Source organism: Lepus europaeus, chromosome 15 (genome assembly GCF_033115175.1).
Source record: "Lepus europaeus isolate LE1 chromosome 15, mLepTim1.pri, whole genome shotgun sequence".
Lineage (NCBI taxonomy): Eukaryota > Metazoa > Chordata > Mammalia > Lagomorpha > Leporidae > Lepus > Lepus europaeus.
In genome coordinates, this window is record NC_084841.1 from 7,716,436 (window position 1) to 7,740,663 (window position 24,228).

The following is a 24,228-nucleotide window of genomic DNA, read 5'->3' on the forward strand; positions in this document are numbered from 1 at the left end:
ACAACCAAACCCACTCAGCAGGAGGAACATTTGAGTGATCACACTGGGTGTGATACATAAACACCAAGAATGGCTGCCAATCAGCCTGGGTCAGGGCTTCCCACACTGCAAGTTATGGTGCTCCCTCTGGTTTAAAGGTGTGTGTGTGGGGGGGGGGGGGTTAGAGAGACCGGGGTTATGTAGGTTAAGGCTAGGATGAGGTCAGCTTAGCCGGACTAGCTGCTGGCTCGGCGTGAGTTTGTTGTGGTGGTGTTCTGACCACAACTTGGAGAGGATAAGCCAGGTCCGGGCATTGAGGAGAGAAGGCAGGAATCTGTTCCTCTAGAGAAATACCTGCTGGTGTCGCCCGGCTCTGGTCTGCAGCACAGCAGGTCGCTAGACCCCGCTGTGCTCCCCCCGAGTGCTGGATTTAACTCTCCACTTCGTCACTGAGGTCCCAGGGTGACCCCATGGTCTCGGGATCCAGGTTAGAACTGCCATTGGCCAGCTGGCCGTGGTCCAGAGCTTGTGTGTTTGGTCTGGGAGACCTGAGTGGCTGAGGGAAACTTCTGCCCATGGCGTCTTCTAGGGCCACGGTCAGGTTGCTTCCCAATGCCTGTGTGGGTGGGAATGCCAGCACCTTCCCACCACCAAACCCTGTTCTCGGGGACACAGGGACGATGTCGGACACCAAATGAGAGCCAAAGTCAAAGAAAGCACATAGACCAAATACAGAGTGTCTTGTTCACCTTGGATTTTAAACACCTCTTATCTGAACAGCAGTTTTCCATAATGTGTCTTACTACTTGCGGAATGGGTCATCGCTAGTTAACCATCACCCAGTTAGTCCCAGTATGTGATGCCTTGTGTCACCTGAATTCTTATAAAATTGATTTTTTTTTCCTAACTCATGACTGCTAATTAAGGTAAAAGCATTAATACTGGGTATTATAATTGAACTGGTATTTAAAAAACCCTCATTTTCAAATGTTAATGTTATTCAGAATGATATAATTTAAGTGTTCCTTAATTGGTCCCTGGTGGCCAATACTTTTAAATTAAAAGAGGACCTGTTGTCTTACAGAACATCTAGATTTTACATTCTATTAAATGCATTGGATGTATTGATGATCTACTGTAAGGACTAAATGGCAAAAGAAATTTCCTAGTTCTGTTTTTCCTTTTGTTGTTAAAAAATACTATATTCATGTTACTAGAACAGTCCAAGGCCTGGAGGATCTTGCAGACCCAGTGACCACAGAGGCTTGGGGGTGGAGGAGCCTCACTTGATCACTTCACAGCGAAAACAAAAACCAGTTTCTTGCCACTGGGGCTTTTGTCCAATAGACCCCTTGTTACAACAAGCTGACCAACATCTTTTGATAAGGGAGCTTGTGGGGGCTTCAAGCCACTTATTCAGGTAAAATCCTATTACCTATCTGTCATCCAGCTACGGATCTCTGTTCATCTTCTAGGCATCTATTTGGGTACATGATAAGGAAAGCAGGATTGGCTTGAATAACTGAACACTTGAAGTATTCTTCCCTTCCTTCTTCCTTTGATGCCAGAGACAGCCAGCTGAATTGGTTACATCACAGCTTGGCACAGTGTATCTCAAGGAATCGTAGACCATCATGACATCCCTGGTCTTTAAGAGTCACAGGTATGGGGCACACATTGAGACTTACACTCAAAACACAACATTCCTGCTAGGAGAAGGTGTTTCTTAGCACATGTCTTGATTTCCCTCTGTATGACTCCAAGCAGAATGAATCCTATTACTTCTAGCAAGGTTAAACCAGCTCTGAGGTTATGGCTACGTCCCATCCATGCCACAGTATCTGCCTTGGGGACCTCGCTATTTCATCCTGTGATACTGGTAAAGTAGGCACTTAGCTATCCTTGATGCACTCTCTCTCTTTAAAGGGGCTGCAGAGTCCTTTCAGAACCCAGGAAGCTGGCTTCCCATACTAAACAAGCTTGCATGCAGTTTGTAGGAAAACTGACAAATTTCTGTCTCCTGTTCTGGGAAATGCATGAGCAAGGTGTCTTCTGGTTGTTAAACTTGGGAAAAGAACCATTGCTTTTGGACCTTGAGCTGAATTAAACTATGGAGAGTGAGAGGGAGCAAGTCTTAAAGGAAGATGTCAGCCAATTTCTTTTCTTATTTATTTTATTTTTTTCCAAGAACAGTTAACATTTACTAGGCACCTATTGGCCTCAGTCACTTGATCTAAAGAGCAAAGCTAGTTTACCCACAGCCCGTGTTCTTCCAAATGGTTAGCCTTATTTCTTAGCCCTGTTAACCACTAGTCTAACATCAGCTTGAAGTTCAGTCTTAATAATCTAATCCATAATTGTCTACTGCTCCCTGTCACATGAACAAAAAAGTGTGGGGAGGGGGCAGATAAGGCGAGCAGATTATATTTTCTGTGGATACTTCAAGTAATTGGCCCCACAGTGAAATTGAGTTGGCCACGGTTTATCGTGTACTAAGGGCATAAGATATGGAAAGAAACTGACCTGTAGAAAGAGTTGGTATCCAAGAGTGTGTGAACGTGTGAAAATCCTATCGTTTCACTTCAACCGGCTTAATATCCTGAGTCACTAGATGGTCAGAATAGGTACAGTACAAAGGAACAAACAGATGGACATTGATACTAAAAACCAAAAACAGTTTGTACAAGATGAACAGCAGATGAAATGGCTCCTATCAAAATAAAAATCTCACACAGCTCATCTTTATACGTACATGGACACACACACCCACACACTCACACACGCACAGACACACAAGCAAGAATGTGTATTTTGTAAGATAGGTCCTTGGAAATAGACATTCTTAGCAAGTATGGATGACAGATCAATTGTAATTTATTTTCCTTTAACACTGTATCATCATAAAGAAAACTGGTATAAATGAAAAAATCTATTTCAAATATCTACATCTAAAATTTTAGGCAGTGAAAAAGCACTTTGTTGACAAGGAGTGTGGAATGATGTATGTTAATTGTCAGAAACTGCTGAATGCCTTGTTTAGTTGCCACAAACAAATTCACATATCAGAACGAACAATACTGCTAAATATTCCTTTTCTGGTTTTTTTTTTCCTTTTTTTTTTGTTAAAACATACTGGGAGAAAGAAAAAAAAACTGGAAATCCATACATCTTTCAAAAGTTTGAAATTGAAGCAATATTTAGAACCATAGATGAGGAAACACGGTGGCATTGGTGTAATATACACGATGCGCTTTTCTTCTTTAATCTGTAATGTACATCAAATACTTTACAACAATGCATTAACAAAAGGCAAGAAACATCTTGCTGTACAGAGGAACCCCAATGCAACTGGAAGCCTAAGAGTCACAAGAGATGAGAAAACGAAGCGTGAGAAGCCGTCCCCCCTAGAGCGTGGAAACCACCCCGTGTCTTGTGCTTAACCGTAACCTTCACGCCCCACCTGTCTGTCTGTCTCCTGGCCCCTTCCTTCAGCCACATTCAATATAAAGCACTTTTTAAATACTCTACAGCTCAGACTAGAAAGGTGTCGCACACTGTGTCAGGTTTAGGATCGCTTTAGCTTTCTATTGATTTCCAAGTTAACTTTCAACTCGCTTAGCTTTCTAAAATAGCTCTTAACATCTCCTCACTGGTTATCACAGCCTTCCTATGGAACAGGCTTTAACAAACTAAATTTGCAGGGGGAGGGGGCAGGGGGGAAAAAAAAAGACATGTCTTGTGGTATCCATGCACATGCACTGTTCCCGCAGCGCCTCGTGCCGCCGGCGCCTCACACCCAGGAGTCGGGGGAGGCAGGGTAGTGGCTCGTTTCATAGTTCAGTTCACTGTAGGGACGGGCAGCGGAGTAGAAGTCGACGTAGTTGCCAGTGGACTTGAGGCCCAGGTGCATGGTGTACTCGCTGGCCGGAGGGCGGTGGTGGACCTGGTCCTCGAAGAAGGACTCCTCATAATTTCTCGTGGAGTTCTGAAACGACTGGTAGGTCTCGTAGTCTTTTCTGCTGGGCTCCTGGGGGACTGGCTGTGCTGAAACCTGCCCGGGAAGAACAGCCACGTGCAGTTAGTCGGCTTCCCTGCACCTGACCTCCCCTGCCATCCAAGCCTGGGGGTAGGCTGCAGGCCCTCATCGGTCTGGTCCTTGCCAGCAGCCCCTCCCTTCCCTATTAAAATTGCTTCCTGGGTTCACAGATGGTTTATCACCACCGCGTCTTTATTGACCATTGCAGCCACTCTGAAGTACACAGTTGAGTGGCAAAAGTTGATTCCCAGTGTTGTGTGACCACCCTCACCATTGTCCCAAACAGAAGCTGCGCCCGGTCTACCCTGGCTCCCAGTCCCCTCCTCCTAGCCCCTGGCAGCCGCCTCTCTTTCGTTCATGAATTTGCCTTCTCTAGGAACTGCATGCAAATAGTGTCCTACAGAATTTGTGCAGGAGTGTCTGACTCCTTGCCATGTCCGTATGACGTTTTCCAGGTTCATTCATGCTGTAGACTGCAGCAGAACCCCTCCCTCTTTAAGGCCGAGTTGATAGTGCCTATGCGGACATGGCATGTGTTGTGTAACCATTCATCTCCTCATGGACACCTGGTGCTTCCCCTCAACTCTTGATGGACGCCCCTGGTTGCTGCGAATGGTGTTACAAGGAACGTGGGTGTGCCACTGTCCGAGTACCTGCTTTTGGTTCTTTTGAATACGCACCTAGCAGTGGGTCATGCAGTAATTCTACGTCCAACTTTTTTGAAGAACATTCAAACTGTTGGCCAATGTGACTACATCACCATCACCAGATGGTTTTTTCCCCTATTAGAGAAGTGTAGACCAGAAGCTCTGGAACATGAGCGGACACTTCCATCTTTTTGCATTTTTTTTTTATCTTGCCTAGGGGTTGCAACCTCAAGACAATGATGTCCAAGTTCTGATGGTCACACAGGCATCCTTCTGCCAGCACAGAGGGCAGTCATGGAGATGCCGCTGATACTTTGTGCATGCAGGGGGACCGAGACTTCTGTGTCATAGGGCAATTCCCTCCACCAGCCCGAGTGACTAAGTGGTAAGCCCTTAGATATGGAATTCAGATATTCTGCACTCTGGAGGACCAACATGTTTCTGGTCCTACTACAAACTGAAGCATGATGTGGGATAACGAAGCCATTGACTGGGGGAAGGGTTTCCCCCAGCCCACCTCAACACTCTCCATTTCTACTCTTGTCCTCTATAGGCCACTGATGTAGGGGCCTTGGAATCCTAGGAATCTGAGCTACATGAAGTCAAGAATCCTTCCATTTGGCTTTAGGGACAGTGTGACAAAGAGTGCTAGTGGGCTGATAAGTATTTATTAGCATCTGGGTATGAAGGCTGCCTCCAGGGGGTGTCTTTAAGCACCTCTCTTGAGTGAGCAGAACTTCCTAAGGTGAGAGGTCTACTGCTGGTGCATCCAACAATGCACAACGATGTTGTAATTTGCAGTAAGTGGGGAGGAGGTCTGGGTGAATTATACAATGCTGTTGAAGAAATACAGTTGGGTGACTCTGGAGCAGACTCGGTGGTTCCCAATTAATTTAACTAAAGTTGAACATGGAGACATCCTCTAGAAATTGGTCTTTGTTAATAAGAAATGATTTGTAACTGGTACATGTAGATAAATGAATGCCTCTAATAGCTCCCACATAATTCTTCTCTCAAGGAAGTGAAACTTCTCTTACTGTGAATGATTTACACTGGTAATCGACCTGCTTCTCAAAGGAGAGACAAACTTCATCATAGCTTCTGTCCAGGACAGTCCCCATTTCCAGTGAGTGGTGGCTGATGGAGGCTCTGTCTACCTGTGAGGTTCCAAGGGTCTATAGGAAATAAACCTTTGTTAGCCTAAAAGCCTGGGGATGAGAGGGACATTTTGAATTAAACACTGCTAAGGCCAGATCTATCAGCCTGTGTCTCCAGGTGGGGTTGCCCTTTGCTCTATTTTGAAGAGCTGCTTTGGAGAGCACTTCTCTCCAGCACTGATAGGCTCTCCAAGGGCACAGCATACAAAGGCTCAGAGTTGGGTGACTTGGAAAACTATACAAGGTAGAAAATAGAATGTGCTGGGTCTTTTTCAGTAGATACTGCATTCAACACTTAAGCACATGTGTGTACTTCTATGAAGTGTTATGTCTACAGAATCTCTCCTTCCATCCAGTTATCACTTTAGCTCATCTGAGATTCAGTCTCTTCATCTCTAAAGCCCCCTAGGCCATTAGGACTAGTGGTGTTGTGAGGCTGTGGACACACGCCCGGCTGAGCCTAAGGTCCATGGTCTCCCTACCACGCTACCACAGTCCCTGCACAGCCAGCGCATGCAGGGAAGACCTGAGTTGATCCAGGAAAGAAGGTCAGGAGTTGTCTCGGTGGTCAGGGGAGCCAGTGTTGGCAATGGAGAGGTCTTCAGAGGGAGTTTCTCACGAGGTCTGTGGTCTGCTCTACAGTGGTTGCTGCTTTCCCTTTGGGCAGCTTGCTTAGAAGGCTGTACTGCTACGGATGGCAGCCATTGTGGGATTGAGCGTAAGCTTACGAGCATCTGTATTGAATGACTGTTCATAAAGCCTCACGTCAACCATGTCTAAGATGCAGTGCGCTATTTCTGAGAGCATGTATACATCAGCCGCTAGGAGAGGGGGTAGGCGGCACTGCCATACTTGAATGGACAGAATTTGCTCAGTGGTCTTGTGGTATGATGGCAGCTGGTGAGACATTGACAGTGGAGCAATGTTGGCTGCATTGTATAATTTAAGAGAATATCTCTAGTGTTCAAGACTCAACAACCCCCCCTCCCCCATACAACAGAAAGAAACGCACTTAGAAATCATGGCACAATTGGCATGGACCAGGAACGATGCCCTTGTTTTGTCTATTAGGGTGGAGAGAAGCTCTGGTAAAACCAAGCAGCCTGCTGACACGGGGGTGATGACAAAATGGGGCACTGGGTGCAGTTTCAAGCAGCCCTAAGCGCCAGTCCTATACCCAAGACAAAATGAAGCCATCACAGAAGCTCTTCTGCATGTCTACCAAGCTCCCAGGTGATACTGATGCCGCTGGTTTCCCAGCTAGACTATGAGTCACAAGACACAGGATAATGCATTCTGTTCAGTCGTGTACATGAAACTGGATGTGGTCATCTCGTTGCTAACTATCATGTATAATGACTTCTTTCTAGTGAGAGATGGCTGGGTTATGGGAGCTACTGTCCAGTAAGTAGATAATTCCCATCTAGTATTGGCACCATATTTGTTTATCTGGGGCTCTTAGTTTTTGCAAGATTGTAGAAAACCTGCTTGATTCTACCAGCTCCAGCAAAGGTTACTGTGAAATCAAGATGGTTTTCAAATGTGAGACCGCTCTGATCACTGCCACTGTACCACCCACCTGGACACTGTGACAGGTGTGAGAAGACGGTGCCAGGGAACATTCTTTCTGTCTTCAGTTCCAATGTATGTGTCATAGAAACTAGTTTGTTTCTTTAAACTCGAGGTCGTTTCATGTGAATCGAATGGAAACACGAATACAAACGTGTTGCATTTACTTTACCTGGTTGTGTTTGATGTCTTCAGCGGGCGCACCATATGAATTCCTATACAAGGTTGAAATTCCAGTGTTCTGAGCTAAATGCAAAAGGGCAACAGAAACATTAAAAGCAAAGAAAGCAAAATTTCAAGTGAGCAGAATGGCCAGTGAGGCAAGTTCTTGCCTTAACAAAGCTTGGTTTCTTGCGGAAGAAAAACCATGGCCCTGAATGCTTCATTTCCCATATAGACATTAAGAAAGCAGAACGGTTATCCTATGAGATCCCCACAGCCTGTCAGTCCCTCGCAATAATGTTCACATCGCAGACAGGGTCAGGGCAGGTGCGGCAAACAGATGGTCATCTTGCGAGTTTTATTGCCTTCTTTGCTGGGGAAAACTGGCGGATAATAAAAGCTTGTCACCTGCACTGAAGCGTGCAGGAAGCTGTATCCACAGCGCTAGCTTTTAGCTGGAGAGTGACAAGAATAAAATTTCCAATTTAAGCCCACAGAAGTGCTTGATCATCTTTTAGACAGTTCATTTCTCAAAGGCCCAAAGGACAGGTGGGAGATGGCACCTGGAGGCTGCAGCTTTGGAATTCTGGTCGACATAGAAACTGGAGTCTCCACACTGTCTCTTGTCTCGCCCATGGTCTAGTGCAAAACAAGGGAAGCCTCATCCAATTTCCAAAAGCCTGGAAATGGAGCCTATTTGCTGCTTCCTCCCTGGGAACTCTTAAAGCTCGGGCCACAGGCCCAGAGTAAAGCCCAGGGCATCACTCCTGTCATAGCTTCTGAAAAGTTGTGTTTAAGAAAGCTCAGGAAAACGCTGTTGGTTGAGTATCGGTGGATCGTGAAGCGCTCTCAGAAGTAAAAAGGACTGATCCTTTGCTGCCAGTATTCAAGGGACAGTGAAGTAGGGTCTTATTCTATGTACGTCCTCCTGGAGACAAGGTCACTACAGAGGCACGGTGAGTACAACCTGTTGAGGTTGAGGTTTTGGCTCCAGTGTCTCCTCCTTGCCCAGGTCAGGTGACATAACCCTTTCTGCCTGAAAGCCTCTGTCCCGTTACCCTGTTCCATTTCTTCATCCTCCTCAACACCACGTGATCTTGCTGTGTTGGTGAACTTGCTCTCCTACTGAACGTGTGTGTTGCTCGCCATCTTCTACCACAGCAGAAGCCCCCTGACGATAGATGTGCTATCTTGTCACTTCTGTATGTATTCCCAGAGCCTGGGACACTGCCTGGCCTCTGTGGACACCCAGAGTTAAGTGCTCTATTTGCTGAGTGAATTCACAAACATTGCAAAAATCTGCTTTTGAAGCTCTATACTGATGGAAATGCCATTTTAAGGACAAGATGAAATTTTGTGTTGCTCAGAGTAAAATGTATTTTGGGGTAGAATATCTGTACTATAGCAGTCTTGAACCCTGGTCCCTGTTGTGTTTGTGGCTTCTGAGCTAAAGAGGCTTCTCCTGGAAGTTCATTCCTCATTCTCTGGTTCACTTACCTGTTTAAAGGAGATACGCATTTGAGCTTGAACTGCCTTTGTAGATACACAAGCCTTTGTCCTCGTTTGTCTGAACCAAGGTCGACTCAGAAATGCCTTCATTTTTCTCTATTGGCCTCTAAATGCCCAATTTCCAACTGAATCAACATATTGGACATTAGAGTGGCTTTAAAGGCATTAAGAGAGAACAGTGACAAAAATGGAATGGAGCATTTGATGAAAAGGCACTTGGGAAGTGCCTAGGGTAGGGCACAATCCCCTGGGTGAATCTAAACATCTAGCTGTGTGTGTAGCTGCTGGGATCACGCAGCCCTGCCCCGAGGCGTGCTTGTGTACACGCGAGGTTCCCAGGCTGTTGATCTGCCATGGCTGAATAAGCAGCTGACTTCGGTTTTCGGAGGGCTCCTCCGGGGCAGAGAAACACAAAGGAGAGAAGCCGTAAGGGGGACGCCGTCCAAGTTAGAAAATAAATCCCCAAAAGGAAGGTAGAGGAAGCCAGGAACAAAAACCCACGTGGCTCTGAATTTGTAGGAGCTAAGCAGCGAAGATGGCTGCTTCCACTCCAGCTTACAGGGTCCACCTGGAGGACAAGGCTCCGTGCTCTCCCGGAGCAGAGGGACGGCTTCCTAAGGGTCAGGACCGTCCCCAATGCCTTAGGAACAAGGGGCTTTCAGATGTCCGTCAGTGCACTGAGAACTGTCTCCCAGATTTATTCTTCAATGAGGAAAAGCACCGTTGCTGATGAATCCTAGTTCTCATGTAGATGCTGGGATGGTGGGCATTTGTGAAAGGGCTGCACAGGGGAGCCAGCAAACTTTCTAGTCCCGTATGAAATGTTGGCTCCCACGTGGTTTGGCTGAGGACTTACTCATATCACTGTGGGAGGTGGTAAACGCTACCACCAGCCTCATCACCATCGCCACCCTCATCAATTCTGTCATTACTACAACCCTCACCATTGGCAACAAAAGCCTCATCACCAATAGCATTGCACCTACCTCCTCGCTTCCATCACCACTCACCCACCTCATCACCTACACTACCAATCGTAGTCTCATTGGCACCACCTGTGTATCATCAGCACCCACTCTGTCATCACTACCGTGCTCACCACCATCACTGCCTGTATCACCACCAACCACAATTGCTGTGACGATGACACCTGGCTGTCACATAGCACTCGCTGACTTAAGGGTAACGTTCCTATCCACTCACTTTCAGTGAAGACCTCACTGTTCTAGGTTTGCTACATGATGGATAGTGTAGTTCTGAATTGTAAATTTTAACTAAGTTAGAGCAAAGCTGTTTAAGTCTCTAAAGAAGTTTGAAAAATTACATATACCTCAATGTTGGAGGTGTCAAGATCCCTGCCATTTCTTAGGAAGATTAAACATCAGAAATGTTAGATTTATGTGTGCAGGGCACAGTCCTGTACTACTGGAACTGTCCCAGCATAAACACACCCACCTCTAAGAGCCTACGAGTCGACCGAGTTGGAGAGCAATGCTGGGCTTACATGATAATAATGCCGTAAATCTCAGTTACTCTTGTACCTAGAATCTCCCATTTGTCCTACCAGCCTCCCCCTGATGTGGGTACCTGGAGCAATTATGGAAAAATGAATGGATCAAGTGAATCTGGGGTCAGTACTTCAGGCTAATAAGTACAAACTGGATTCTCCAAGTGTCTGCACTCTAGCGCGTTAACACTGAATTTCATAACATGCTTTGTTCATGTTCATCTATGACTAGGGCAATACTTACGGGGACAGACAGTGACAGATTAGCAAGCTACGGCCACGCAAAGAGCTCAGTTCTCTCACTCGGGAGACCTCTCACGAGCAAGGGAGAGAGATTTCCTATAGGTGTGCACACGGAGGCAGAATGCTGACCTGGGGGTGAGGATCCAAACCTCTGCTCTATGCAACTGTGCAGATATGTTTACTGTTGGAAAACCTGCATCATAGCCATCTGGGTTTGGGAGGTATTTTAATCATCCAATTTGTCTCTTGTGCTTCCCTGCAGGTCTACAAATACTGAGGCTTGGAACTGTGCTGCAGGCTTTCAAGGCTCCTCTGATGAGAGGGCCTCACTGTCTGTGCAGGATGGAGCCCTTTGCACCCAACTCTTGCTCTAGCAAAGCCCCGTTCCTTAGGGCATGTTTTGTGGAGGAAGCTCTGTCCGTGTGGCTCAGAAGTAAGTACGTGGGTCCCCTGTTACAGGTCCTCCCTGCCGGCTCTGATTTTAAAGCATAGCCCTCCTTGTGGGCTGTTTCAAGGTGGGATGGAGAAGATGCTTGGAGAGCCTGGGGAAGGCTATGCATGCCTCAAGAACTATAGAGTAGGAGTGTGTTGAGGCCACGCCTCGTGAGATAGCGAGAGGTAGCTGACCAAGGACACCGACCCTGGCTGCCACAGCATCCCAGCTGATGAGAAAGCAAAGGCCGTGGGAATGGCTTAGATATAAGGAGTAAACGGCCTAAAAGTGGACTCCCTCCCCAGGAAGTAGTGGCCTTCAGTGCCAGTGAAGCTTGCTGGGAGCTGATCATGGCTAGAGGAAAAAACGTCTCCACAAGAATTCTGTGTGGTTTCTGCTCCTCCTCCTATTCCTAATGGGACAGCCTGGCGATACTGACCCGCCAGCTTGGCATCTTAAAACCATGGGTAACAGTAACAAAGGAGAATTCCCCAGTGACTTTTCTAACTTGAGCTGGACAAGCAAGAAGCAACACCTGCAACAGATGTGTGCGTAAGACATCTTTTCCTGGCTCTCTTCCACCCTAAGCTGCTCAGTTTGTACACCTCTAGCCTAATCTGCTCATCTCCAGTTTCTGGGAATTGGACCTATGGAGACTTGCAGGGACCCGCCCGCTGTCCAGTCCTCTGCCCTGTCCCCGCCCAAGTGCACACAGCTGGGCTTACCTGTCATGGCATCCTTCCTGGAAGTGTGTTCGCCTTTAGTTCCGTGGTAAGTGGCGTTGCTGCCGGTGGACTCGTAGTCCGTTTTCCTTTCTGTGAGGCTGATCATTTCCCGAGGTGAAGCTGGGGCACTTGCTGCGTACAGAGAGGAGAAGGGTGATTTTCTGTGTCTCGCTGCCCGGCCTGCATAGTCTTGCACAAACAGTTAAGGCCGTTCACACACAGGTTTGACAACATGTTCAGATGCAGGGCTGGGGTGTATTGCTGTTCTCGTAGTTCATGGTCATGTCCTTGCCCCTTTTCCTCTCCCCCTGACAACAGGTGCTTTATCAAGGGAACACTGATTTGGAGGCAATTAAAACCCATGTCCTTCCTAGATAGATCCTGTTGGGAACCCGACCTGCCCAAGCCGTGTGGTGCAGGTTTTTTTTTTTAAAGATCTATTTATTTACTTGAAAGGCAGAGTCAGGGAGAGAGAAGGAGGTCTTCCATCTGCTGGTTCACTCCCCAGATGGCTGCAATGGCGGGAGCTGCACCGATCCGAAGGCAGGAGCTTCCTCCAGGTCTCCCATGCAGGGGCTGAAGGATTTGGGCCATCTGCCCCTGCTCTCTCAGCCCATAGCAGAGAGCTGGAGAAGAGGAGCAGCCAGGACTCAAACCAGCAGTCATATGGGATGCTGGCCCTTCAGGCAGCTGCTTTACCCACTATGCCACAGCACCAGCCCCATGGTACAGTTTTAGAATAAGGCTGGCCTTGGTTCTCATTCTTATTACTTTTTTCTTTTCTTTCCTGTTTTCCTTCCTTTGTAAACTTTACTTGCTGAATCCAAATACTCACTTAAATTTCAGGATTCCAGGCCGAGCCTGGACTTTGAGTGGAGGGACTGCAGAATCTAGTCTTGGCCTTCATCATTACCATGGTTACCAGGAACTTACCAGGAACCCCTGGGGAACACTGGTGTTGAGGATAAGGCCCTCTTTCCTTTGCCAGTACCCACGCCCCTCTGCACTGGAGCAAGCCTCAGTTTACCTTTCAGCTCAGGGCTCGCAGCCCCTGCACGGTCCCTCAGCTCCAGCCCCCTGGGCCTGTTTGTCCCCTGCATTGTCTCAGTCGCTTGGTGTGGTTTCTCCAACTCCACTGTGGGAGGCGGAGACAGAACCCCACTTCCACTGCACTCAATTGGATCAGGAAGTAAGTGAAAGTGCTCATGGCTCAGCTCCTGGAGCCCTCAGAGGCTTCCAATCTGGCTGCTCATTAGAATAAATTACCCAGAATCCTTTTAAAAATCACTGACACTTAAGCTCCTCCCCTCCCCCAGTACCAGCCAGACAGGCGGCTCTGGTGTCACCCCAGTGGGCAGATGGAGCAGAAAACCACAGCAGCCGCAGCACCCTCCCTGCTCCTAGACAAGCCACATGGCACCCCTGCTGTACCTCCTGCAGTGCTGGGAGCCTATGCTGGCTGTGGGGGCAGGAAGGGGCTGTCTCTGATCCTGATGGGGGAGAAGTGGGGTTGGGGTGACCACTGCATCTTAGAGTTAGGATTCTGGGGAACCTCTGCGTGAACAGAGCCCGTGAGTGAGCAGCCAGCATGTGGCTCACCACCTCCTCTTCCCTTGCCTGCCTGTCCCCCTGCCCTGCCCCCGGAGAGTCCCTTTGCCCTTGCTCCTTTGCACACCGAGGCAGGCCTTTTAGGAATCGCCAGCAGGCAATCACTAAGGGAGGTATTTTGGAGCCTCTTGACCGAAGCTTTTACAATTAGAGTCTAATACTGCACAGATGTGTGCATTTATTAAACCACATGAAGTGTGTAATTATCTCCCGAGACCTCTCACACAGCAGTGCTCTGAGGCGCCAGCAGTTGGGATTAAGCTCTGGGCAAAAATCAAATTAAACAACCAGGTATTTATTGGGCGTCTTGGAGCGCCTGGCCCAGGAAGCAGGAAGGGAGGGCATCGGCTGAGCGGCTGAGTGTCCCCAGCTCTGCCTGCCCCTGGAGGGGAGGGCGCTCCTCTGTCCCTGTGCCTTCCTTTGACGGACACCTTGCCGTCATCTCGCCAACACCCACTGGTTCTAAGTCTCGGTGCTTGGAGCTCACAGAGAGGCAGCCTCCTGAGGCTTCCCGGACTCCAGGCTCTTGGTCTTTCTAAGCCTGCAATGATGATGGAATTGAGAAGCACCAGAGGGTGCTGCGTGCCTCTGAGATGGGTGGGAAGCAGTGGGCTCCTTGTTGGTGAAGTAGCACCTTGACAGTACGGACGCCATCATTTTTAGCACCTGAGACTCTATCTTGAGAAAGCACCCCCCCCCCCCCCGTGAGACTCCAGTCTGAAACTATGATCTAAAACACTCAGACAATAGCAGTCTACTTCATCACACTTGGCAAAGCATAAACACCCCCTAGCATGATGAAGCTTGGAAGCAGACAGGCTGCACCCGGGTTAATGATAACAATGTAATTTGTCTATGTCCTACACATGATTTAGGCCAATACCTGGATTGATGTCAAGATTATAATGGAAATTGTTAAGACTGTAACTGGTATTGTTAAGACTATTTAGGTTAGCTTGACCCCAGGAACCAGGTATTCCCCTCCTGCTTTTGTGGTTTCTGCCTTTATAAACCCTGTTGCTTTGGGCTTCGGGGTGGAGAGTTCTTTAGGGCATGAGCCCACTCTGCACTGCTGGCAATAAAGGACCATCAGATGTTATCAGTGTGTGGCGCTCCTCTGCCTGCACTCGCTCAGGTATAACATTTGGAAGCTCCAGCGAAATATGGAGACCACCTCCCTCCTCCAGGAAGACCTCGCTCCAATCCTTCCAGGTTGGTGCTCTGGCCATAGGGGAGGCACCCCCTGATGATATTCCAGGGCCCCGTGTCCCGATTCACCGCCCTGGGAGGCTCGGCTCAACCTCTTCACTGACCAATTGGCCTTAGGTCCTCTGGTAGGTCGACTCCTGTTTCCTGGGTATTGGAGGTCTGACGAGACACCAGTACAGTCTCCGTTCTGTTTGAGCGTTAGGACGGGAGACTTGGTCTGGTTAAAGAAAGGCCTTTCCTGGATGTACTGGTTTCCGTTCCTGTTTCATGGCCACTTTCTGATGCACCGTCTACATCCATAGTCCTGGGAGGTAAACTTCTTCCTGTCCTGCCTGCTTGTCTCCTTTACTCCCTTGTCTCTGGAGTCTCTCTGTCTCTTCCCTGGAACGTGGGCTCTGCGCAGGCTACGGGAACACCCTTTCAGTGTATGTTCAAAAATCATTGCCTTAAAAATTGCCTTGTAACTTGCCAAAGTTTTGTGATTTGGTTTTTCACAGATCTGGATGAAAAACAACAATGGGTAATCAGCCCTAATGTGAACTTTTCAATCTCTGGTTTATGACATTGATTTCTAGCTAGATTCCATGTAAATGTAATTTGGACCTTAATTCAGATAAAGGTATAATATCAACATCTTAAGTCACCTAAGTGTAGCTGATAAATATAAATTGGGTAAAAATAAATGATAAATGTGTAACAAAAATGTTTCATAAGTCCATATATAAAAATTCAAGACCACTTAAAAGTAACAAATTCTATGTTAACATTGAATTTTTTACTTTCTAAATTATTTTAAAAATGTTGTCTTAATTTACAGACTTTTAAAGGATTATTTCAATATAAAGCAAGAAATCAGCAGATAAAAAGGGTCGCAAGTATAAAACTGTTCTTGGTAAGGAAGGTTAAGAAAGATGTGAAAAAAAAGGTTTAAGTTGTAGAAAGTGTCACAGACGGTTATGAAAAATTTTCTGGATACAAAAGCTATTAATTAAAATCTGATCCCCTGTTAAAACAGTGAGTTTTTTTTTTTTTTATAGAATCTGTTTAATTAGTGACTTTGTCCATTTCCTAGCCTGCTCCAGTAAGCTCTCTTCTCTTTCCTAGTTCTGACTCTGTTAGACTCATCCCATAACTTGGAACAATTTATGTGCTAACTTATATTTAAGGTTTTTATTTCCCATTTTAGTGACAAAGAGACATCAATTTTTGTACCCTATCAAGGTAATCTTGATGCTCTCTGTCTCTCCTTAAGTTCTGATGTTTAAAAACAGCTGAGTTTTCACTTAAAAAATATGGTTTTGTTAGGTAGGAAGTCAGCTATGAGCTTATGTGTGTGTGACAAAGGCCTAAGGAGACATTTGGGTCCAGCATATGCATCTCAAAGTCACCCCATAAGGTTTCAGAGGCAGCCCAGTGTCTGCACTTCAAACACCCAGCCCCTTCTGCCCATAACCATCCTTCCTCTACTGGGGCAACACCAGCCTGGCTTCCTCCTGTCTGATAACTTCAGGGGGAAACTCAGATAGGAGTTTTTCTATTTACATCCAAGAAGTCCTTTGTTCCAAGAGGAGCAGAGGTGAGAAGACAAAGACCCAGCCCCTTAAAACCCCGGCCTCAACCAGACGGCGTACTTGCCCTCCGCCTCTATGCTGAGCTGCCGGCCTGGCCTGGTCAGGTGTACTCTCTCCACTCATTCATGTAACCCTGCTCTCCCCCCCGTCTGAGCGACTGGGCACTCTCTCCCAGGTTCTGTCTGGAGAGGTGCCCATCCATTCTTACGGATGTCCCTTCCCTGAATTCTTTCTTGCACGAAGACAAGAACCCTGCCATTCACTGGTAACAAGTTTGGTTAAATATATACTCATTCTAAAACATTTAAATGATCACTATGTAATGCTAATAAAACCTGGTCTATATTAATGCTACTGATACAAAAGTCTAATAATTTTGTTATCAGTCATGATGTCTATCTTAATGAAAAAAGGCCTAGAGGACTAGAAAGGGCCAAATGTTTAATAAAATCTTACAGGTACTTTCTAAAATACTTTGTGGAATAAACAAGTGCCTCTTCTTGTTGGTTAATAAGTTTTGTAATTTTAACCATGGCTATTTAAAATCTTTTGTCATTCACAGTTCTGTATTTTCCTCTAAACACTAAAAATCAGATTTACTGCTCAAAAATTAAAACATTCTTGGTTCTTTGTTTAAATGTGTCCTCTTTTAGGCTCCAAAGGACTTCTTTTTCCCGACCTTTGTTGTATTCAGTACTTTGGGTTGGGTCTACAAATAGATAAAGCCAAAGTATAACAGTTTCCAACTAAAACAAGTATGGTTAATTATGGTTACTAAAAACAGAATCTTAATAAAGCAGTCTTAGTATATATTACAAGATAGAACAAAAAGCTCTTACTATGTATGTACATATTGTCTACATAAAAATTTATCGAGAGCTGTTTTAATTGGCTTATAGATAAAAGATTGTTCGTAAATTTAAACTGCTAAGTTAATCCAAAATACATTTTTGGTTCACATGACCTAAATAAATCTCTGTATCAGATGTTTTAAACTTGTTAGCAAAAAGTAATGTTTGTGCTTGGGTTTGCTGGTCAAACAAGTTACATTGGTGTTAGATATTAAAATATTTCCAACTACATGTACTCTTAAAATGCATAAAAGACATTGAAACTTTGGGTAGATACTGTCCTAAGTTATCAGACAGTTAAAATTGCTTGCTAAGTTTTTATTTAACATTAAACTATTGACAGTAAGCAATCTAAAAAGCCTGTATTCTCTTCAAGATAGGAAACTGATTCTGTTCTAAATTCTCCATCAGGATACACAGTTTGAAATGGCTAATATTTTTCCGTAATAGTGCTTGGCCAAATATAATAGCTAGATTTATTTTGCCATGGGCACAGTAAGCAGATAAAACCTCCCTTTTCAAACTAAACTAAGGGAGAGATACAAAGTCTTACTAAAGTGGTCTTCATGTTTGATCTTATACATGCCTGTGACAACACATTTCTAGCCCAGGCCACCTAAGATTAGTGATGGGATTGAGCACCCCCTTGGCTAACATCCTAAAGGCCTCCTCTGTGGTCTACTTTAACAAATACCAGCAAAAAGAGGAGTGAGTTGGACAAAACAGGAGCAATGTAAGGATAGGTGACAGGCAATTAATAACAGCATTACAGTGATCTGCCATCAAGGAGACCCAACAAGCCCCGTCCACCCTAAATGGCATTGGTTTTTGATGTAGAAAGCTAGGGCTTTAGACAGACAGCAGTCATGACAGAAGCCAGCTTCTGAAGAGCCCTGTCAACTCTGCCAGCCCAGAGCTGGGTCACTGGAAACAAAACTGCCCTGGAGGTGAAAGACTTGTAGGTCAGAGCCCCAGACCTTGTTGGCTCCAAGCTAAATAGCCCTCTACTCTGCCCAACTTCCAAAGTAGCCACTGTCATCATGGGGACAGCCTAGGGTCAGTAACACTGCAGACAGAGCTGTAGGCTTGCTTCTAGAGATCCTGCCTATTCCATACGGATCTCCTATTCCAGCCGGCTCTGCTCCCAGGCCAGCTAGGAACTGGGAGTCAACAGGGTGCCTGCCCTATGGAGGTTCACACCTCCCTTATGATGTCTCTCAGCACCCCATATAATTATCAAGCTCCTCCTGCCAATTTGTTTGCTTCTAAATAAAACAAAACAAAACCTCCCTCCTGGTTTGGACAGCACCTTTCATAGGTCCTCTAATAATAACTCTGTCCTTTGTTTTAGACCCTGTGTACTTAATCTGCTTGTTAAATTTGTTTTCTCCAGATTTAAAGCAATGCAATTCTAGAAGGCCATGCACATAAAACCTTGGATGAAAGCAGTTTCTGCAACCTGACCCTGCGGCCCCCTTGGGAGGCCACTTCCTGTTGGTACCCTGTTTTGACTGCCATTCCTCACTCCACACCCTAAGGGTGCCCCAGGACAATGACCCCAGGTCAACAGGAAGTAGCCAAGATGAGATCCACGTCCTGGGTCCCTACAATAGTAAGGTGTGGATTAAAAGGGGGGGAGGGCTGAGATCATGCAGTTGGGCTAAGTGTCTGTGGGCCCCTCAGGCTTTAACAGAATGTTTTCGCATGCGGGCTGTAAGTTGTGACAGAAAGTGTACCCAAAACTAATAAAAAGCAGGGAGGGCTGGGTCCAAAACAAAAACTAGCTCTTAACATCTCCCACTCCAGCTGTCTCCAAGAAGCCCCACGCTCCGTGTCACTGTCCATGTCCTTCCTCAGGTCTGTGCTTACTGGAGCTGAGGGACATCACTGGATCCCCCAAGCCTTAATGACGGCCAGCACTGCCCTACTCTCGTTAGTTCTAGCGCTAGTTGGGTTCAGTGTGACAGGCATTGGTTCTGGGTGAGCTAAGTACTTCCCAGATGCCAACTTCAGCCACCTCCAGTCTTCCATTGATCTGTTTTACAGGGGTTGTCCTACAAAGTAGCCGCCGCCTCCTTGGACTGACTATAGGCCCCTACATTCTTAACCAGTTGCCACATTTCATTAGACAAAGTATAGCTTCTGTTAAACTCATGTACATACATACCTATTACTCTGCTCTAAATATACTTCCTGATCCATATGATATGGTTGAATCAAAGACTTGATTATTGTCAAAAGCACCCCCCACCGTGAGACTCTGGTCTGAAACTGATCTAAAACACTCAGACAATAGCAGTCTACTTCATCACACTTGGCAAAGCATGAACACTCCCTAGCATGATGAAGCTTGGAAGCAGACAGGCTGCACCCGGGTTAATGATACAATGTAATTTGTCTATGTCCTACACATGATTTAGGCCAACACCTGGATTGATGTCAAGATTATAACTGAAACTGTTAAGACTGTAACTGGTATTGTTAAGACTACTTAGGTTAGCTTGACCCCAGGAACCAGGTATTCCCCTCCTGCTTTTGTGGTTTCTGCCTTTATAAACCCTGTTGCTTTGGGCTTCGGGGTGGAGAGTTCTTTAGGGCATGAGCCCACTCTGCACTGCTGGCAATAAAGGACCATCAAATGTTATCAGTGTGTGGCGCTCCTCTACCTGCACGCGCTCAGGTACACCATTCTCACCAAGGGTCAGTCTAAATGTTCCAAGGAACAGCAACATCCTAAAAATACAGGCTTTCTGAGGGGCCTGGGAGAGGGTAACTCATTGGAGTCTGGTGGTCCTTGTTCAGTTCTGATTTTCCTCCTCATCCTCACGTGGAAGTCTGGTGAAGTTTAGGACACTGGTTCTCAGGGGCAGAGGCCAGGGCCCTGGACAGCGCCCTCTAGCAGGCTCTCTGAGGAACAGGAACCCTGGGTATAGGGATGTGGGGGAAACAGGCAGATACAAAGCCTGTACCTCCAGTGCATGCAAGGGCAAGTTATTATTTATCCACCCTTCATTCTCAAAGCAACAGTGTCATGGACGGGCATTGTGGCACAGAGGGCTAAGCCACCGGTGGGAACCCTTCTTCCCATGAGTGCCTGGGATCAAGCCCCACCTCTGCTTTCAATTCAGATTTCTGCTAATGCGCCTGGGATGGCAGCAGGTATGGCTCAAGTTCTTGAGTCCCTAGCACCCATGTGGGAGACCTGGATGGAGCTCCTGGCTTCAGCCTGCCCTAGCCCTGGAGAGAGAATCAGCAGATAGAAGGTATCTGTTTCTCTGCCTTTCAAAATAAAAATTCTTTAAAAAGTTTTAAACTTAGAGTAAAATAACAACAACAACAAAAAAACCCCATGCCACTTAAATCCCTATTTTGCCTGTCATCTTTTCTTCCGATTCATGGCATTACTTAGTGTAACTGGAAAAGGGTACAAAGAACTTGTGCAAATAAATAAAAGACCAAAACTTAAACAACAGGAGTGTGACCAAAGTTGAAAAACATAAATAAAATGTCTTATAAGTTACAGTTGGCTATAATAAGAATTTATCAACTTGGATGCCCCTCACTGATGACTGGATAAAGAAACTGTGATGTTATACACACACACACACACATATATATATATATATACGGGGAATACTAATGGAATGCTAATTAGCTGTAAAAAAGAATGAAATCCTATCTTTTGAAACAAAATGGATGCAACTGGAAACCATTACACTTAGTGAAATAAGCCAGTCCCAGGAAGACAAATACCCCATGTTTTCCTGATCTTGCGATAACAGAGTACAAAAAACATGAAATATGAGCAAAAAATATTATCAATGATGACAGCACAAAACTAATGTGATATGGAACCTGCCATGACAAATGTCACTCATGTCATACTAAACAGAAAAGTAGCACATTCTATCTCCCTTCCCGTATCTCAGTTACGATAAATATGCAAATCTCAAACTATTACGTTGGAAACACAAACTCACATTTCCCTTATACTTCTTGCTCATGGAATGCAGGTCGGTGCTATAAGTCTCAAGCACATGATACAACTTTGTTATGAATCTGTGCATACTTGATACAAGGTTATCATTATCATAAAAAGAATACATTTTCATATTTCTGGCTAAAGGGTGAATCAGGTGGCTCTCCTCTGCATGGGGTCAGCTGAGGAGCTGGGACTGAGCGTGAGCGAGGCCTGGTTGGCCTGGGGCCTCTTACCTGAGCGGTTGTTGGGAGACACGCGCACGGGGGAGATGGAGGGCGTGCGGGAGGAGGAGTAGGGCCTCTGCCGATCCCTCTCAATGGTTGAAGACGAGGCTACAAAGTGATACTGTGACCATCCATCCTGCAAAAGACAGTGCGCTCCTATTAAATGGGGAAGGCAGAATGAATTCCTTCACCTCCTGACACGTAGAAGCTCTGAGCATTTGAATTTGCAAAACATTTCTCCAGTATGTCAGGAGATGGCAGAGCGCTGCGCAATCCCGTCCAGGTTAACAGAGACAAATGTGCGTTCAGATGCACCTCCCACCCCCAGAACGCCTTCGGGAGAGCCTGCTTTGAGTGCCTGCTCCCCTCCCCAAAGCTGAACAAATGGTCTCTTGGTGAACTTGCTTTGGCCAGAAGCTTTTATTTCAGTAGCAACACGATGCTCAGGATGCAGGTTGCTGAAACTGTCTGTCCTTTGCCTACCTGGCTGCAGTTCCGTCCACCTCCTTCCCTACCTGCCTGACAGCTTCCCAGAGGTTTGCCTCTTTCCTTCCTGGGACTAATCAGTCAGAAGTCCAAAGACACCCACCCTCTCTTCCCATCTAGCTCCCTGCATTGTCTCTAGACTCCTGCTGCTAAGTTCCACACCTAGACTGGTGCCTTCTTCAGTTCACTCTAAAGTTTTATTTTTCATCTTAGAACATATTCAAACTTCATCCCACCAAGCCTTCTCTGCCCCTTGGATATCTACTTAATATATGGAAAGTGTATACTGTAGGCTTTCATTATAAAATCTATATAAATGCATTATGGACCATTTTGTGAATTTAGAAAGCATAAAGGACAACTAGAAATAGCTGAGAAGTCCACTCTCCCACCCCCAGAGGACTTCAGCTAACGTGCTGTAGCAGCTTTTCTTCTTGAATTCAGTTCTATGCCGCATAGAAGCATCTGTTCACAACTCTTTTTTTTCCCCTTAGAATATTTAACCTTTTAAGGGATTCAATACTCCACAAAGAACCATTGCAACTACACGTAGATGAAAGTTAATCAAGTCGCTCCTTGCAGTATTTATGCTTTTTTGTTTCGTTAACTCTCATTATTCCTGTTCTCCTTCACTGTAGGATAAAGCCAAGATCAGAAGCACGTGATGGTGACATATTCCCTATGGTACTTATTACAGCTGCATTGGGACATGTTGGGTTGAGACACAGAAGAGAAGCACCGTGTGAGGGCAAGTGATAAAATTTTGGAGCTCAGAAAATGTATATTATTCAGAGAAAAGAGGATGACAGAAACCTCGTAACTGAATGGAAACAGGGGAGAACAGAAGAAAGGCTGAGCTAGCCCCGGGGCAGCCTGATAGGTAGAGAGTGCAAGGAGTAGGAGCTTCAAAGGACACAAGGAACAGGTGAGCTGGGGAGGAGCATGAGGTGGGTGTGACATCAGGCAAGACCAGGATTGCGGGCGCAGTAAGAGGAGGAGGAGAGCTACAGGACAAGGAGGACTAAGAACCTCTGGTCTTGGGGAACCGGAAGTCATCATGACTGGGACAATGCTTTCTTAGGTCAGTTTGGTAAATGTCTAACTCCAGTGGGCTCCAAAGACTGAGGATTTGTGAGGACACTCAACCTCTGGCACTGTTTTACTATAAAGGAGGGCAGAGAAATGGGGCTTGCAGAAAGAGAGGGGTCAAGCTAGGATTTCACGGATCACCTGGAAGAGGGTGCACCAATTTGTATGTGGATGGGAACGTCTCAGCAACACAGAGGAGGGAAAAGCAGGTGACATAGGAGAGAGGGGGAAGAGCTGCAGGAGGAAACAGAGTTGACAGGATTCAGTGAACAATGGGGTTAGCGTTCATGGCAATGGGGAAGGACAGGCAGGCCATCCAGGCATGAAGAAGGCGTGTTTACTGGAAGGTGAGGACACTCTCCTCTTTCTGATGTTTTCAAAGGGACACTGAGAAGTGAGGTCACCTGCTGAGGGCGAGAAAGGGCTGGAGTTTGGAGAGCAGATGAGGAGAGAGGGAGAAAGTAGTGTGGAATGGTTCTTAAGGTGAGTAGGAGGGTTTGGAAATGGACTAGGGCCAGGTGGTAGGGTGGAGAGGGTTGGGGGCTGTGTAGGCAAGATGCTGGGATGCTACCTGAGGTGTACAGGTATCATTGACTTAAAAATGAGACAACTCAGCATTACGGCTGTTTGCTTTGGAGAAGGCAGGCACGGGGTAAGTGGAGTTGGATGGGAGTGGTTGGGCAGGTGACTTGGAGATAGACATGGGTGAGGGATTGTGATGGAAGCCCATAGACTGTAAGCTGAGTAGAGAGGAAAATGAGGAGTGAAAATTAGTGGCTAAAAGGGTCATGGACTGTTGCATCTCACAGATGCCAGGGGTTTGAGGAAACAGAAAGAAGCTTCTCACAAAAGCAATGAGGAGCAAGCAGGACTCTGACCTTGGCCCAGAAGACAAAACTGCCAAACTCACAGGTGCAAACAGGGATGCCAATGTCTAAATTGTCATTGGTGCTGTGGTGTTCACTGGATATTGCACCCTCCACCTCTGGTGGTCTGGTTTGCAAGGTGTATCTTCTTCCAGAAACAGGGGTCAGAAGCCACAAGGGCGTAAGTAACTTTAAACTGTTGCTTTTTTTTTTTTTTGACAGGCAGACTGGACAGTGAGAGAGAGACAGAGAGAAAGGTCTTCCTTTTGCCATTGGTTCACCCTCCAATGGCCGCCGCGGTAGGCGCGCTGCGGCTGGCGCACCGTGCTGATCCGATGGCAGGAGCCAGGTGCTTCTCCTGGTCTCCCATGGGGT

General features: G+C 46.3%; 1 protein-coding gene across 2 annotated transcripts in view; it reads right to left on the bottom strand.

Moving 5' to 3' along the window:
* Window positions 1-3,769: 3,769 nt before the first annotated feature.
* CTNND2 (catenin delta 2) overlaps window positions 3,770-24,228 on the bottom strand; it is a 441,886-nt gene continuing 421,427 nt past the window's right edge. For both annotated transcript variants that reach the window (XM_062211762.1, XM_062211763.1), the window contains 4 exons: window positions 21,422-21,548; window positions 11,968-12,099; window positions 7,561-7,634; window positions 3,770-4,030 (listed from right to left, as the gene is read on the bottom strand). In XM_062211762.1, coding sequence (XP_062067746.1) covers window positions 3,770-4,030; window positions 7,561-7,634; window positions 11,968-12,099; window positions 21,422-21,548 — 594 coding nt within the window. The remainder of the gene's footprint in view (window positions 4,031-7,560; window positions 7,635-11,967; window positions 12,100-21,421; window positions 21,549-24,228) is intronic.